At 41.8% G+C, this 15,849-nt stretch overlaps 1 protein-coding gene across 10 annotated transcripts in view; it reads left to right on the forward strand.

Moving 5' to 3' along the window:
* Positions 1-15,849, forward strand: part of LMBR1 (limb development membrane protein 1) — a 104,123-nt gene that overhangs the window by 72,672 nt on the left and 15,602 nt on the right. For all 10 annotated transcript variants that reach the window (XM_084859301.1, XM_084859303.1, XM_084859304.1 and 7 more), the window contains 4 exons: positions 5,980-6,106; positions 6,560-6,628; positions 8,412-8,476; positions 10,044-10,116. In XM_084859301.1, the coding sequence (XP_084715427.1) occupies positions 5,980-6,106; positions 6,560-6,628; positions 8,412-8,476; positions 10,044-10,116 (334 nt within the window). The remainder of the gene's footprint in view (positions 1-5,979; positions 6,107-6,559; positions 6,629-8,411; positions 8,477-10,043; positions 10,117-15,849) is intronic.

The following is a 15,849-nucleotide window of genomic DNA, read 5'->3' on the forward strand; positions in this document are numbered from 1 at the left end:
CCTGTTCCCTCTTCTAAATTGGAAATATTTTTCACTGACTGCTGGGAGTATGGTTTTCCCGCTTCTCTTCTTCTTATGACAATTGTGTTTATTAGTCTGGATTAAGTAAACCTGTTTGGGGAGCTTAAAACTGTCACTGAGCCATCTTACTATCAGAACAGATAATGCTTAGTAACTGAGGCATTATTCTGTTTCTTGATTCAGTTATTGGTGTCCCCCCCCCCCCCACCAACTCTAATGCAGTCTCTTGGTTGAAATGTCAAAAGTTCTGCATGGATTATTTAAAAGAGAAACCTAGCTTGCAAAACACCAAGTCCATCAGTTTGGTCGTGGCTACTGTGTTATATTGTTTCTTGGGAATGGCCTGGGAGAAACTGGAGTGTTTTTGTGTTATATTTATACCCCCTCCCGATAACTTACATAAGAGGTGTTTGATCTTGCATGGCATGTTGGGAACAATGTGTGCGCAGAATCTAGGGGCTTGATCAGACAAAGGTTTTAATGTGCTATCATCTTGTCTTGCTTATGTGATTTTGCAGGCTCTTCACATAATGTCATGGTCTTGCAGCTGCCCTGTCCCCCCCTTACCCATATTTTTTCACTGCAAGGAAAATCCATTTTATATTTATTTATTATTAAATTTATTAATCGCCCATCTGGCTGGTCACCCAGCCACTCTAGGCAATGTACAGCATACAATAAAACAGTGTTAAACAATAAAATTCTACAGTAAAAACATTTTCTAAAATACCCTAGCCCACCCCAAATGCCTGCCTGAACAACCCCGTTTTTAATGCACGACGGAAGCTCATTAAAGGGGGGGCATGGTGGAGTTCCCTAGGGAGGGAGTTCCACAGAGTGGGGGCCACCACAGAAAAGGCCCTCTCCCTCGTCCCCACCAGTCTAGCTGTCCTGGCTGATGGGACAGAGAGAAGGCTATCTGAGGCTGATCTTGCTAAGTGGCCTGTCTGATGTTGCTGGAGGCGCTCCTTGAGATAGGCTGGGCTGGATAGGGTTTCAAAGGTCAAAACCAACACCTTGAATTTGGCCCGGAAAACAACTGGTAACCAGTGCAACTCCTTCAGCACTGGAGTGATGTGATCTCGCCGGCGGCTGCCTTCAATCAGGCGAGCTGCTGCGTTCTGTACCAGCTGCAGCTTCCGAACCATCTTCAAGGGTAACCCCACGTAGAGCACATTACAGTAGTCTAAACGAGAGGAGACCAGGGCATGTACTACCGATGGGAGCAGATGGCCGGGAAGGAAGGGGCGCAGCCGCTGTATCAGATGGAGTTGATACAGCGCTGTCCAGCTCACAGCTGACACCTGAGCCTGCATGGACAGCTGGGAGTCCAAAATGACCCCCAGGCTGTGGACCTGGTCTTTCAAGGGTAGCCGTACCCCATTCAACACCAGGTCAACATCCCCCAGCCTCCTCTTGTCTCCCACCAAATGTACCTCGGTCTTGTCAGGGTTCAGCTGCAGCTTATTCCTCCCCATCCAGCCACTCATCGTCTCCAGACATTTGGACAGGGATTCTACGGCCAACCTTGATGAAGATTTGAACGAGAGGTAGAGCTGCGTGTCATCCACATATTGATGACACCGCACCCCAAACCTCCTGATGATAGCCCCCAGCGGCTTCACATAGATGTTAAATAGCATCGGGGAGAGGATGGAACCCTGTGGCACCCCACAAGTGAGTGGCCACGGATCCGAAACTTCCTCTCCCAGTGCTATCCTCTGGTACCTGCCGGAGAAGAAGGACCGGAACCACCGCAATACGGTGTCTCCAATGCCCAACCGCTCCAGGCAGTCCAGGAGGATACCGTGGTCAATGGTATCAGAAGCTGCTGAGAGGTCGAGGAGAACAAGGAAGGAGCATTCACCCCTATCCAGAGCCCTCCTCATATCATCCACCAAGGCGACCAAGGCCGTTTCTGTCCCATGCCCAGGCCTGAAGCCCGACTGAAATGGGTCTAGATAATCAGTTTCTTCCAAGTGTGCCTTCAAGTGCATCGCCACCACCCTCTCAATCACCTTGCCCCAAAATGGCAGATTTGAGACTGGGCGAAAGTTGTTCAGAACTTGAGGATCCAAGGAGAGCTTCTTTAAGAGCGGTCTTATCACTGCCTCCTTGAGGGCTGATGGCATCACTCCCTCCTCAAGGGAGGCATTCACCACCGCCCCGATCCCCTCACCCAGTCTCTCTCTGCAGCCCATAATGAGCCAAGATGGGCAAGGATCAAGTAAGCAGATGGTCGGCCATTAATGTTTTCTGGGGTATTGTTCTACTATGGCTGGGTAAGTCTATGCTAAGCAAATACAGGAGTGAATCCAATAGGCAAGTCAGTTACGCAGGCAAATGGTCAAGCATGGTATTACCAGGCAAGTGGGTGGTTTCAGAAGAGAAGTCTGAAGCACAGCCAAGGTCAAAACACAGATAAGCTGTTAGATACAATACACAGTACAAGAAGCAGAGTCAGGCAGGAGTCCAAGGGTCAGTACCACAATCCCAAGGCAAGGCCAGGGATGTTGTTGTTCAGTCGTTGAGTCGTGTCCGACTCTTCGTGACCCCATGGACCATAGCACGCCAGGCCTTTCTGTCCTCTGCTCTCTCCCGGAGTGTGCTCAAGTTCATATTCATTGCATCGGTGATGCTATCTAGCCATCTCCTCCTCTGCTGTCCCCTTCTCCTTTTGCCTTCAGTCTTTCCCAGCATCAGGGTCTTTTCCAGGGAGTTTTCTCTTCGCACTAGGTGGCCAAAATATTTGAGCTTCAGCTTCAGTATCTGTCCTTCCAATGAGCAGTCAGGGTTGATTTCCTTTAGGATGGACTGATTTGATCTCCTTGCAGTCCATGAGACTCGTAAGAGTCTTCTCCAGCACCACAGTTCGAAAGCATCAATCCTTCGGTGCTCAGCCTTCTTTATAGTCCAGCTCTCACAGCCATACGTTGCTACTGGGAAAACCATAGCTTTGATTAGACGGACCTTTGTCGGCAAGGTGATGTCTCTGCTTCTTACTATGCTGTCTAGGTGTGCCATAGCTTTCCTCCCAAGGAGCAAGCGTCTTTTAATTTCATGGCTACAGTCACCGTCTGCAGTGATCTTGGAGCCCAAGAAAATAAAATCTGTCACTGCTGCCATTTCTTCCCCTTCTATATGTCAGGAAGTGATGGGGCCAGATGCCATGATCTTAGTTTTTTTAATGTTGAGTTTCAAACCAGCTTTTGCATTCTCCTCTTTCACCCTCAACAAGAGGCTCTTTAGATCCTCCTTGCTTTCTGCTATTAGGGTGGTATCGTCTGCGTATCTGAGGTTGTTGATAATTCTCCCGGCAATCTTAATTCCGACCTGTGATTCATCCAACCTGGCGTTTCTCATGATGTACTCTGCATATAAATTAAATAAGCAGGGCAGCAATATACAGTCTTGTCGTACTCCTTTCCCAATTTTGAACCAATCGGTTGTTCCATGTCTGGTTCTCACTGTTGCTTCTTGACCCTCGTACAGGTTTCTCAGGAGAGAGGTAAAGTGGTCTGGTACTCCCATCTCTTTAAGAATTTGCCACAGTTTGTTGTGATCCACACAATCAAAGGCTTTAGCGTAGTCAATGAAGCAGAAATAGACGTTTTCCGGGAATTCTCTTGCTTTCTCCATGTTCCAGTGAATGTTGGCGATTTGATCTCTAGTTCCTCTGCCTCTTCGAAACCCAGCTTGTACTTCCGGTAGTTCTTGGTTCACATACTGCTGAAGCCTAGCTTGTAGGATTTTGAGCATAACCTTGCTGGCATGTGAAATGAGCGCAATTGTACAGTAGTTTGAACACTCTTTGGCATTGCCCTTTTTTGGAATTGGAATGTAAACTGACCTTTTCTAGTCTTGTGGCCACTGTTGAGTGTTCTAAATTTGTTGGCATATTGAGTGCAGCACTTTTAACAGTATCATCTTTTAGGATCTTAAATAGCTCAGCTGGAATTCTGTCATCTCCGCTAGCTTTGTTGTTACTAATGCTTCCTAAGGCCCACTTGACTTCCCTCTCTAGGATGTCGGGCTCAAGTTTAGTGACCACACTATCATGGCTATCAGGGACATTCATATCTTTCCTGTATAGTTCTTCTGTGTATTCTTTCCACCTCTTCTTAATCTCATCTGCTTCTGTTAGGTCCCTGCCTTCTTTGTCCTTTATCATGCCTGTCTTTGCACAAAATGTTCCCTTAATATCTCCGATTTTCTTGAAAAGAGCTCTATTCTTTCCCATTTTATTGTTTTCCTCCATTTCTTTGCATTGTTCGTTTAAGAAGACCTTCTTGTCTCTCCTTGCTATTCTCTGAAACTCTGCATTCAAGGCCAGGGATACAAGGCACTGAAGCTGGTAGAACACTGTTCTAGTATTGACTAGGCTGAAAGCTTATATAGTCAGAGCTTCCTGAGGGAGTTATACACACTGCAGTGTGTTATAGCCCTCTGTCAAAAGTCCTGCTTATGAGGAGGACCTTGCTTATGAGGAGATCTTTCCTCTTGAGGAGTCCTTCTTCGTAATCGAACACTCCTTCTCAAAGGAGCCCTACTAGCCTGTCTCTTGAGAGAATGGCGCTCTCTGGGTCCAGAGGGTCTCTCAGGCTCTGCTTCAGAGGCAGAGGCCTGTTCAGACGAGAAGGGGGAGAGGGTGGTTAGGGTAACTACGGAGCATGGAGGGTTAGGCTAACTACAATGCGCGCACCTGTCACATGACTGGGAACCGTGCGGCACGCTGTGGTTTACTTACCCATCCCCACCACCTGTTATCCCAGTGGGCATCACGCTGGGAAATGGTGCACACTGGCCACTCCAGTTGTTGCTATGTGATGGTGACCATAGAGTCCAGCCATGCTGCCTAGAGCGTCACCAGAAGTAGTGGACACTCTAGGCTGCTGTCTCTATGGTTGATGCAGTTTCATGCAGACTGGCTGTTTCTAACAATGGAGATCCCATCACATGACATGGTAAGCCACCCCGGGCCCCCTTAACCCCACTGCAGAGGGTTGGCTAGCCGGGGTGGTTACCTAGCCTTCATGGTCAGGATTTTGACCCCACATACAACATGCTAAGCCACTGTGGTTTGCTCAAAAACGTGAAGCACTGTGGCTTTGCATGATGTGTGAACAGGCCCAGAGTCCCCTGCAGCTTGTGTGGATGGACCTATGACCGTCTCCCCAAGGGGCCAGGCTCCTCCTGGTCTTCTGACATGGGCTGTTCTGGGGTGCTCTTTGTCTCTGGGAGCTCTCACTCCTCTTCTGAGGAAGATTGCTCCAGTGGTGGGGTATGACAGATGTCATAGTATCATAAAGAACCACTGGTGTGAACCCTGTTTTCGGGAACTTGTGGCATTTCTGTGGGGTGCGATTGTGACATTTACTGTGAAGTTTCTGAATGGATGTGCCTGTGTAGCACAATTTCACTCCCTTTATGTCATTTCATTTTCAGTTGGTGTAGTACAAATGCAGATGTTTCTCTTATTTTTTTATTTTGATGGTGCAGTACTTGTGCACTTCTGGAATTACCTCCTTTTGGAAATGCACATTTGCAGACTTCCACCGTAACAGTTTTGTGCAGTTCATCCTCATTTTTAAAAAAAGTTTGTGCACAGGTGAATTGACTCAGCTGCGTGTGTTCCACAGAAGGAGACAGATGGGGAAGGAGGAAAATGGTAGTAGAGGGGAGGATAAGAGGTGCAGGGGGAGGGACAAAGGTAGGTATGCCGACAGCAGATCACATTACATACCGGGGGACAGGAAGAAAACTACAGCAGTGCGATAGATACTGTGAAATTTCGCAATAAAAGAAAGAAACGGAACAAAACAAATTGCACCTGCAAGAAGGCTACTGTGTGATCAAACCCTACATGTGCTGTGCTCTTGAGGGTGCTATAGACTATAAGGAACAGAATAGAAACTGTCTATTTGTGTGTTTTTAAATGCGAATTGTTTTTTGTTACAGGGGATCAAAGCACGCATTCTGGAAACTCTTGTTATGCTCATTCTTCTTGCACTGCTTATCCTCGGAATAGTGTGGGTGGCCTCAGCTCTCATAGACAATGATGCTGCGAGTATGGAGTCTTTGTATGGTATGGAAGTCTTCATAACATATTCTATTATTTTTTAAGCATTGATATGAATAACTGGCATTTAAAAGTTCTAGCCCAATTCAATAAGTGGAAGGCAAATGGAGTTGCATTTGTTAGGTCAACAGTTGTCTTCACTACAGCTAAAGCAACCTGAAGAATTTCTGTATTCCTGGGATAGGTTTGTCCATGTCTCATTTTTAAACAGCTGAAGACTGGTTGTCTTCAGTTGGTTGTGTTTGGTGTTAAAGTGCCCAAGTATTTGTATTCCAAAAATTTATAGGAATGAGAGTCAACATACATTTTTATTAAGATGGTACCAGAATAATTGCATATTGGAGGCTGATATTTCATATTAGCTTGGATGCAGTGATGGGCATACTGTATTTTTGTATTGCTGTGTTGGTTAGACAAAATAGTGCTTAAACTGAATCCGTGTTACATTTGTACTTTCAGATCTTTGGGAATTCTACCTCCCTTATTTATATTCGTGTATATCATTGATGGGATGTTTATTACTCCTCCGTAAGTCTTGCAGTATATACTAGAAGAAGAAATAATGCAGATCTGTTTAAAGCATTTTGGCCTTTTAGTACAGAGGTCTTTTTAGCTCTAGCTATTTTTGTTAAGAGTTGTGCTAACAATGATACTCACCTTTCAAGAATACCTGTTAAAAATGTACCTGTTAGTTGTGAAAATTACTGTGCTGAAATAAACTGTATCTTGACATTCATAATAGTACCTTTCATGTGTATATAATATGCTTTTCAAAGGCTTGTTATTTCTCACTTTCTCTGTATTCTGAATATTGTCTATTTTACAAAAAGGGAAATTGTGGGCTAGACATTAAAGATGTCATGAAAAGTTTTGGATATTCATACCCTACGTATTTGTTAGAAGTTTGCCTTTCTCTATACAGATCCTCTGTGCTAGACCTGGACCTGTTGCTCTTGATTATGTTGAACAAATTTTATATGCTTATGCTATAGTTAACTCATTAATTCCAGATTTTTAAAAGATTCCCTTGAAACATAATACTGTGAAACATCTGATAATCTACCCAGCTTCATATAACTTGCAGGGAATAGTGCTGGTGCCCAACAATTTTAGCAGACATAGGAAGTATTTATTATTGAAAATATTTTTATCAATAATGCTACACCCAAGTTGGCTAAAAACAAATTATAAAATATGTCAAAATGAAAACCCAAAACAACAAATCCAAGCAATAAAAACACAGTCGAAAAACCCAATTAAAGCATCAGTAATAATAAAGTAACAAAGCAGTAAGCAGTAAAAACAGTTAAGTTGCGATCCAGCCCAAACGCCTGCTGAAACAGCAGCTTCTTAACCAAGTGCCTGAAGCAATGAGACAAACCTGCCAGGGCAGTGGCTGTGGTGGCTCGAAGCCCCCTTTACCAGCTTCAGCTGGTTTGCAGCTATGGCCTCTCCTGAGCAGGGATAGCTTGGCCACACTGGTACAGGCGCCAGCAACCTTCCTGCTTCTGGAGATCAGGCAGACGCAAGCATTGTGTTGTTTTTGTTGCCTCCTGAAAACATATTTATTTCAAGAAGTCTTCCTTGATTGACCAGCCACATCATCTGCTCCCTGAGATACTTTTTACTGGAGATTCTAGGGATTGAACCTTCTGCATCGGAAGCATATATTCTACTACTGAGCTGTGTTCCTTCCCCAGCATGTGTTCAGAATGTGGATGCAAATGGAGGAATTGTGCCATTCTGTCCAATGCCAGAAACATCAGTCTGTTACAGAATGCTACACTAAGTTTCAAAATTGGTTGCCATTCAACATGAGTAGTAGGGAGGGATCTGCTGCTTTCAAGTAAGTCAGAAGCCCTAATGGACGTTGTAGTTAGTTTCATCGTTGTGTCAGTTCTGACCTGAAGCCTTTCATATTTCCATTTAATTATTCTGCATTATTTTTTTATATCACTGAAATCTAGAACTAAAAATGATGTGAGTTGTTTGTCTAGTTTAAGGCGAAACTTCAGTCTTTTACTGCCCAATATCCTGCCAATCTTAGGCAGCCCTTTGATTATTTCTGGGGGACATTTTGTAGAATATTCTGCTAGGAATTTTAATGGTCAGATACAAAGTTAGATGCAGTTTGTAAGGCTATGTTTAACTTGCTAACATACAGCAGCCCATTAAAGATATTGATTCTGCTATTGTCTTATTCAGACAGAAATATTTGGGTTTATTCTCGTTGGTAAAAACGTTGAAAGTTTGTATAATGGAGATTGTATCTGTGACATCCCGGCTGGCTGATACATGTCTTCCTCCACAGTATGCACGCCAGTGGGACTTTCACGAATGTTTACAGTGATGGGTCAGTTGCTGGTGAAGCCAACAGTAAGTACTACATGATTTTAACTTCTTAACAAATCCAGAACTAGAAGATGGCTTTAACTAAACAACCTGTGTTTGAAAAGTGCTATTAAGGCGCCTGAATTATACGAACCTCCTAGAAAACCAATCTTAATTCTTGTCTTAGTTTGAATGTTTTTATTTAAGGAAGATAGCTTTTTCTGCATAAACACTAGTCATACAAAGAATTCATATTTCTAACTTCATGTAAAATGCAATCTGTGATTACATATTTGCAGAATTGTTTGTGGCCTTGACCTCTGCCATCAGCTTATCATTTTGTCATAAAACTTCTCTGTATTTAGGGGACATGAAGGGTACTGCAGAGGATCATTTCTATTTATATAAATCTAAAATTATCGTTTGTGGACTAAGAGTCCTGGCAGAAGGCCAAAGGACAAATCAATCCATTTTTGTGAATTACGGATATTTATAAATAGAATATGACATAACCACTGAAAGTCAACCTGGATAACTTTTCTATGTAGAAAATGATTACATTAATGTGACCTGATTTATTTGTGGTCTTAAACTAGTTTTTGTTGTTGTTGTTCAGTCGTTCAGTCATGTCCGACTCTTCGTGACCCCATGGACCATAGCACGCCAGGCCTTCCTGTCCTGCGCTCTCTCCCGGAGCGTGCTCAAGTTCATATTCATTGCATCCGTGATGCTATCTAGCCATCTCATCCTCTGCCGTCCCCTTCTCCTTTGGCCTTCAGTCTTTCCCAGCATCAGGGTCTTTTCCAGGGAGTTTTCTCTTCGCATTAGGTGGCCAAAATATTGGAGCTTCAGCTTCATTATCTGTCCTTCCAATGAGCACTCAGGGTTGATTTCCTTTAGGATGGACTGATTTGACCTCCTTGCAGTCCAGGGGACTCGTAAGAGTCTTCTCCAGCACCACAGTTCGAAAGCATCAATTCTTCAGCGCTCAGCCTTCCTTATAGTCCAGCTCTCACAGCCATACATTACTACTGGGAAAACCATAGCTTTGATTAGACGGACCTTTGTCGGCAAGGTGATGTCTCTGCTTCTTACTATGCTGTCTAGGTTGGCCATAGCTTTCCTCCCAAGGAGCAAGCATCTTTTAATTTCATGGCTACAGTCACCGTCTGCGGTGATCTTGGAGCCCAAGAAAGTAAAATCTGTCACTGCTTCCATTTCTTCCCCTTCTATATGCCAGGAAGTGATGGGGCCAGATGCCATGATCTTCCTTTTTTTAATGTTGAGTTTCAAACCAGCAAACTAGTTTTACTTAAGCATAAATTAACTGGCAATGAGATAGTGGATCGACATATTGAAAGCTAAGAAAGCTCTTGTTCATCAATGTTTACCTGCGTATATGACATGACACAAGGTATTTTCTGTTTTCCTAGGTTTTTAAAATTATTATTACTGAAGTATAGGATTTAAGTTAGTATTGTTTAAGTGGGAACATTTGTAATTTGACAACTGAGGGCCAGTTCACATTTGGCCCAGATCCCAGTTCTCTCTCTAGGTTATGTGCATGGTGGGCTATCTGTGGACTGTCCTTGACACATATTTCTGAACGTAGATCCTTGAAGACCTGGATGAACAGATATATATCATCACCCTAGAAGAAGAAGCTATCATAAGAAGGCTAAATGGTAGGTATATTTTGATAGTTATGATCATTCTTATCGTTCTTGCATTTGGCTCTACATAGAGGTGAGAATTTTGTCATTTTCACAGAAATGGTAACATTTTATTGTTGCTGAATTAGTTTACAGTCCATGTCTGCCTTTACTTAGGGCTATTAAAATTTGCATCATTTATTTTTATGTTGGAATAAATGAGAGCAAATGCTTTGGTTTTCTGGATATATTCTGGAAGTTTATCACTGCAGTTCTCTGAAGCAAACTGGTGACAAGGCTACATTTTACTTGCTTTTACAAAAGTACTTCTAACAGTGAGATGGTTTTTAATAGCAGTACTTAGATCCCCAAACAGACTTACTGAAAATGAGTGCCCTACTGATCAGATGTGAGTCAGTGTATTTGCACTGAGTTCTTTAAACAACTGAAAGAAATGCAGAGTTGGCAACTTTGGGGCCATTATGAATTTTAGTTATCTTCTGTTCAACAGAGAATACCATATATTGCAGGTATAAAAATGTCTGGGTTTTCAAAGGCTTATTTTGCACTCAGTCTTTTTTTAATCCATAATTTATATAACAGTTGTGTTTCTTCCAGTCATTCTAATTTATCGATTATTTTATAATACCTGGTTGAATAGGACATTATAATTAAAATCCAGGATACTTGTATATAGACCAGGAATGGACGGTAGAGCTCAGAATTAAGGTCAGTTTCTTTGTCACTGGCAAGAGGTAAAGAAAACAGCAGCCACTGCTAATGGTGCACCTCAGTTGTATTGCACTAAAAATGGTTAGTGGTGGCAGCCATTTTAAATAAAGGCATAGCCAAGAATATACTCCCTTGAATGCTGTGAGAAAGATGTTACAAGAAACTCACAGAAGGAGAGAGCAGATGTGTATAAATAATATTTGCCTTTCCAGTAGATGGTACACACATGCATGCTGCTGGATTGTGGCCCAATAGTTGCTTATGTTTATGTTTATTTTTAATAACAACAACAACAACGAAACAACATTTCTATACCGCCCCATAGCCAAAGCTGTCTAGTTGGTTTACAAAGATTAAAAACATTAAAAAAATACAATATACAGAGGTTAAAAGCCATTTACATAGAAAACACACGAACAGGCAATATACACAAAAACAACATATATCTAAAACTTCAAACAATCAGTCTGTATGTACTGTGCTGGCACTTACACAGCTGAGCTATAGAATGGGGCTGCTATTAAGCAGTTCATAAACTACTAATGACCAAGTGCAGGATGAACACAAGATTGGTCATGGTGATGTACAGCAATCACAGGCAATCATCTGTTCAATTATATTTTTATAAGCATTTTGCATACAGAGAATTACAGATTGAATTTGAAAGGAGGCCTCTAGATGTTTTAAAGCAACTGCTCCATACCTATAACATAAAGGTGTGTTCACTGAATTTCTTTGAAGCTACAGTGGCGTAATTATAAGTTCTGTGTTTGATGTTATCATGCAACTGTGCAATAATTGTTGCTCTGTATTTCATGTCATAGTGGTGCTTATGGAATGTTTACTGTCTTATTTTTTTTTAATGAAATTTTGACTGTTCACAGTTGTCTTAGAATTATCTGCTCTCAGGGAATAAAATGGGAAGACTAGAATATATTTCAGTTGCTTAGAAGTTTTCCTATACTACTGCCTAAGTTCAATCCCCAGCATTTCCAGGTAGGGCTGGGAAAGACTCCTGCCTGAAATCCTGGACAGCTGTAGAACTGAGCTAGATGGACCCAGGGTCTGACTCAGTATAAGGCAGTTTCCTATGTTCCCTTTTCCAAGAAACACCATTCTGTTTCCCCTTCCACCTGGTTTTCTGTCGAACAGCCAGTCAGCATTCTATGCCCATTGAGGATGCTCAGTCTTCATTCAGGTGTTTTCTAAAGATTGTTCTTGTACTTCTGCAAACCTTTGGTTTTCCCCCAAATCTTCTTGTGCACAGATAGTGCTGTTCTGACTACATAAGGATCCATGTTTGGAAAATTGAGTTCACTGTTAGTATATATGATTTGCACTGGGTACATATTACCTGGCAGTGGCTTAACTCCCTGCTGATAGACACATACACTTAACTTAGAAGTGTAGCACATTATACAACCATCACCCAACAGTAGCTGGAAATATCTCCCCATGTGACTGTTTCACAATGCCGCTGCCATAATGTGTAGTGTTGGTCCCCTTGCCATTCCACACCTACACTGCTACTTTTGGAAGGTTGTTTGTGCCTCTGTGCTGTGATTTCAGAGATTACAGGTTATGATGTGGCTCAGTTGTCATAGGAAAACTGTTTCCAACAGTCTTTGTAATGTGTGTTCTGGATCTAAGAGTCAGTCTACATGTTATGCTAAATGTGTGATCATATTTAACATTTAAAATGAATGAATGCCTGCATTTTTTATGCATTTAAACAGCTGTGGGGGTGGAGGGGGGCAGATTGGGACTGTGGGGGGAAGGAGTTAATCTTTTCCTCTGTGCCACAGTCCTAGTGAAAACCCCTCTCCCTGAAGCTGACATTTTCTGTGGGAGGGAAACTGCTGTTGGTGTGAATAACTGCTTTGCTCCTACAGCTAAGAGCAGCTTTGGGGTTATAGACTGTTGTTTCTGTCCAGAGTTGTAAGCCTTAGAGCAGGGCTGGGCAACTCCTGGAGGTCTGGGGACACCGGGCTCCCCCCTCCCCCCGAAAAGTGTCAGAATTGCCATTTTGCTGCTGAAATTTGGCAGCAAATGGCTGAGTAGCTCTTCAGAACATTATAAAGCCCTACAGTGGTTAAATTTAGCTTGTTTTAGCTTGCTTCCGGTGCTCTGTAGCAGCTGTGGAGTGACAAAGGGGCAATTTTGGCTTGCAAACAAGCTAAATGTGGCCATTTGGCTGCTTCATAGTCACTACGGATGCCAATTAAAAAAAAACCTTAACAGTTTTTTTGGGTGGGCGGCATACGTCCTGCTAACTGCATGTTGTTCACCCCTGCCTTAGAGGATTGGAAGTTTTAGAGCAGGAGTGCACAACCTGCAACCCAGGGGCTGCATACTTCCCACCAAGGCCTTTACTGCACTTCTCCAAGGATGCCCTGAACCCCTACAGCCAAATCCATCCCCTGCCCCCGATTTCTTTGCTGGCTGTACTCTCCACTCCCTCCCCCAGATATCTTCACATAGATTGCTTTTTCACTGCCACTGCTATCAGCAAGGGAAGAGTTATCTGTATTAGGACCGCTGGAGTGTGTGTGTGTGTGCATGTGTGTGTGCACGCGCGTGTGCGTGTGGCTGCAGACCCCAAAGCCACCATCACATATGATCCTTGGGGCCAAAAAGGTGATATACCCCTGCTTTAGAACCAGAGTCACAAAATGCAAAATGTTTCCCTTAGTTTCCCGAAAAGATTAGTTGGTTTGTGCATTATAAAATATGCAAGATTTCATGTAAAATATTATAACATATTATATATGTTATATGTTATAAATTCCCTGACCTCAACATGGCATTTCTTTAGAAGCTTCCTTAGCCTGTAGAACAATTATCTCAAAGCTGCTATGGAATATCACATGTCTAACTAATCTAGAAGCTTTGCCCTAGCAGAACGACATCATTGGATACAACCCCATGCCTTTGTATGCCATAGAGGATGAACAAACAGTAAAGAAGGAATATTGAAGACCAGATTGCAGACATATGACAGATATTCATCACAGTTTTGGCAGAAATTCAGATACTAATATAATGAAGGTTTGCGGAACCTGCCTCTAATCCTGAAAAGCAGGAAGAACTTTGGTAGTGATAATCTTCATACTTTTCTGTGTGCTGGATTTTAATTAGCAATATTTTTACTTCAGGGCTGGCTTAATAGGTTCCTTTAGGAATCAAACTGCAAAAAACATAATTCACTATTAAACGTGTGCTTTTAAAATCTTTTTAAAGATAACATAAGGTATTAAAACACGTATACCTGTAGCATTATAATTTATATAACTTTATTGGCACTGGAAATTATTGGAGAGGGAAAAAAATCATCTCTACAATTATTGGTCTACAGAAACTGTTTTGTTATGGAAGAGACACTGCCATGGAAAAAGAGTTTCTAGCATATTGTATTTCAATACCCACATCATTCCTACACCAAAAGAATAAAGCTAGGACCTTCTTTATATTAAAAGGGAAACGTTGCCTTTAGCTATTAGTTTTCCTGAATCCAAGGAGACGGGTGAGGCAGGATCAAAAATACTTATTTGATCAAAGTTATTGGCTCTGAAGGTATTCTAACCTATGTAAGAAAGATGAAAGGTGTTGTTTTTATTGCGCACTAGTAACAGTGTAATTTTGAACTAATTGGTGTTGAACTGCCAATCACCTACAGGGAATGCAAATAGATACTCCTACAATTTCCTTTGAGGTACTGAAATATTATGTTGGGGCTGGAAGAAAAACAAAATAATACTGTTAAATTGACCTTAAATGAGCTGCTTTGTGGTTTTCTTGGAGAATCCCTTCTAATTTTTCATGACTAGTCTGAACAAGTTCTGTCTACCAGTTTGATTTATTGGCTAGACAATGTAGACATTAAACTTTTGTGCTTGTTTGAAATAAAGTTGAGAGGCAATAGTGCTTTGAATAGTTTGTGCCGCCTTTCAGAGATCTGATTTGATTGCTCTAAAATGTTTCCTTGCTCTCTGGAAAAATATTGGGATTAGTGTTGCCCTGTTATCATCTCAGAGGAAGTTGTAAGAGCTGTCATTTCTTTGTCAGTGTAAATATTAAAGATTTGATGTATTTCTCATCAACATTGATGGGAAAATTACTGCAGATACAGTGAACACGGTGAGCATCCAGACACCTGTATTAAGGATACACAAAGCTGGCTTATATTGAATGAGTCCATTGGACATCCAGCCCATTATTCCATACTTGAAAGTGGCAGCTGCTCTTTGAGGTCTCTCGTAGCCCCGTCTATAACTGGAGATGCCAGAGTGTGAAACTGGGACCCACTGCATTCACAGTTTGTGCTCCACCTGTTGCTCTATGGCTCTTTTCACTATGCAAAATGGTTAAAGAGGCAGTTGCCTTTATCCTATGTTTCCCTGTAAATTTACAATACAATTTATATTCTTGAACTGAAAATTAAGTAGTTGTTTTTGGGAAAATGCATTGTGGAATTTTTCACACGACTAAGGCATCTAGCACCACGGATACTAGGATTTCACTAAAGAACAGTAATATTAAATTGGAGGGTTGCGAAAGGCCTCAAATGTCTGCATTTGGGACATGAATTGCACCCAAATCAGCCCATGCAGATTAATCCAAGAAAGCAGCATATGTTCAAACCTTGTGGAGAACAATATACTAAGCTAGTACAAAATACAAGCAGTCATATAGGAATAGTTCTGGTCTTGATTGTACAAATGATGACGAAAGATGCACTTTAATCATTTTGAAGAAATATATATTAAAATTATTTTATTACAAGTAGTTTTGTAAGTCTTAATATATTAAATTATTTTATTCCAGGGAATTTTGCAAGTCTCAGCTATGTAAGCATGCTAGTTAGGCTGACTTCTTGTTCCCATTTCCCTAGCACTAACAGATAATAGAATGACCTGGATCCTCATATAATAAATTATGAGGTTTCTTCTTATAAGGAAGCTTCATTCATAACTACGTCTGGACTAAGAAGAAAGTGAAAATAGAACCAGAACTCAATTCTTTTAGCTCTATCTA

This window comes from Heloderma suspectum, chromosome 5, assembly GCF_057233095.1.
Source record: "Heloderma suspectum isolate Gila_16-S chromosome 5, 16-S_ref, whole genome shotgun sequence".
Taxonomy (NCBI): Eukaryota; Metazoa; Chordata; class Lepidosauria; order Squamata; family Helodermatidae; genus Heloderma; species Heloderma suspectum.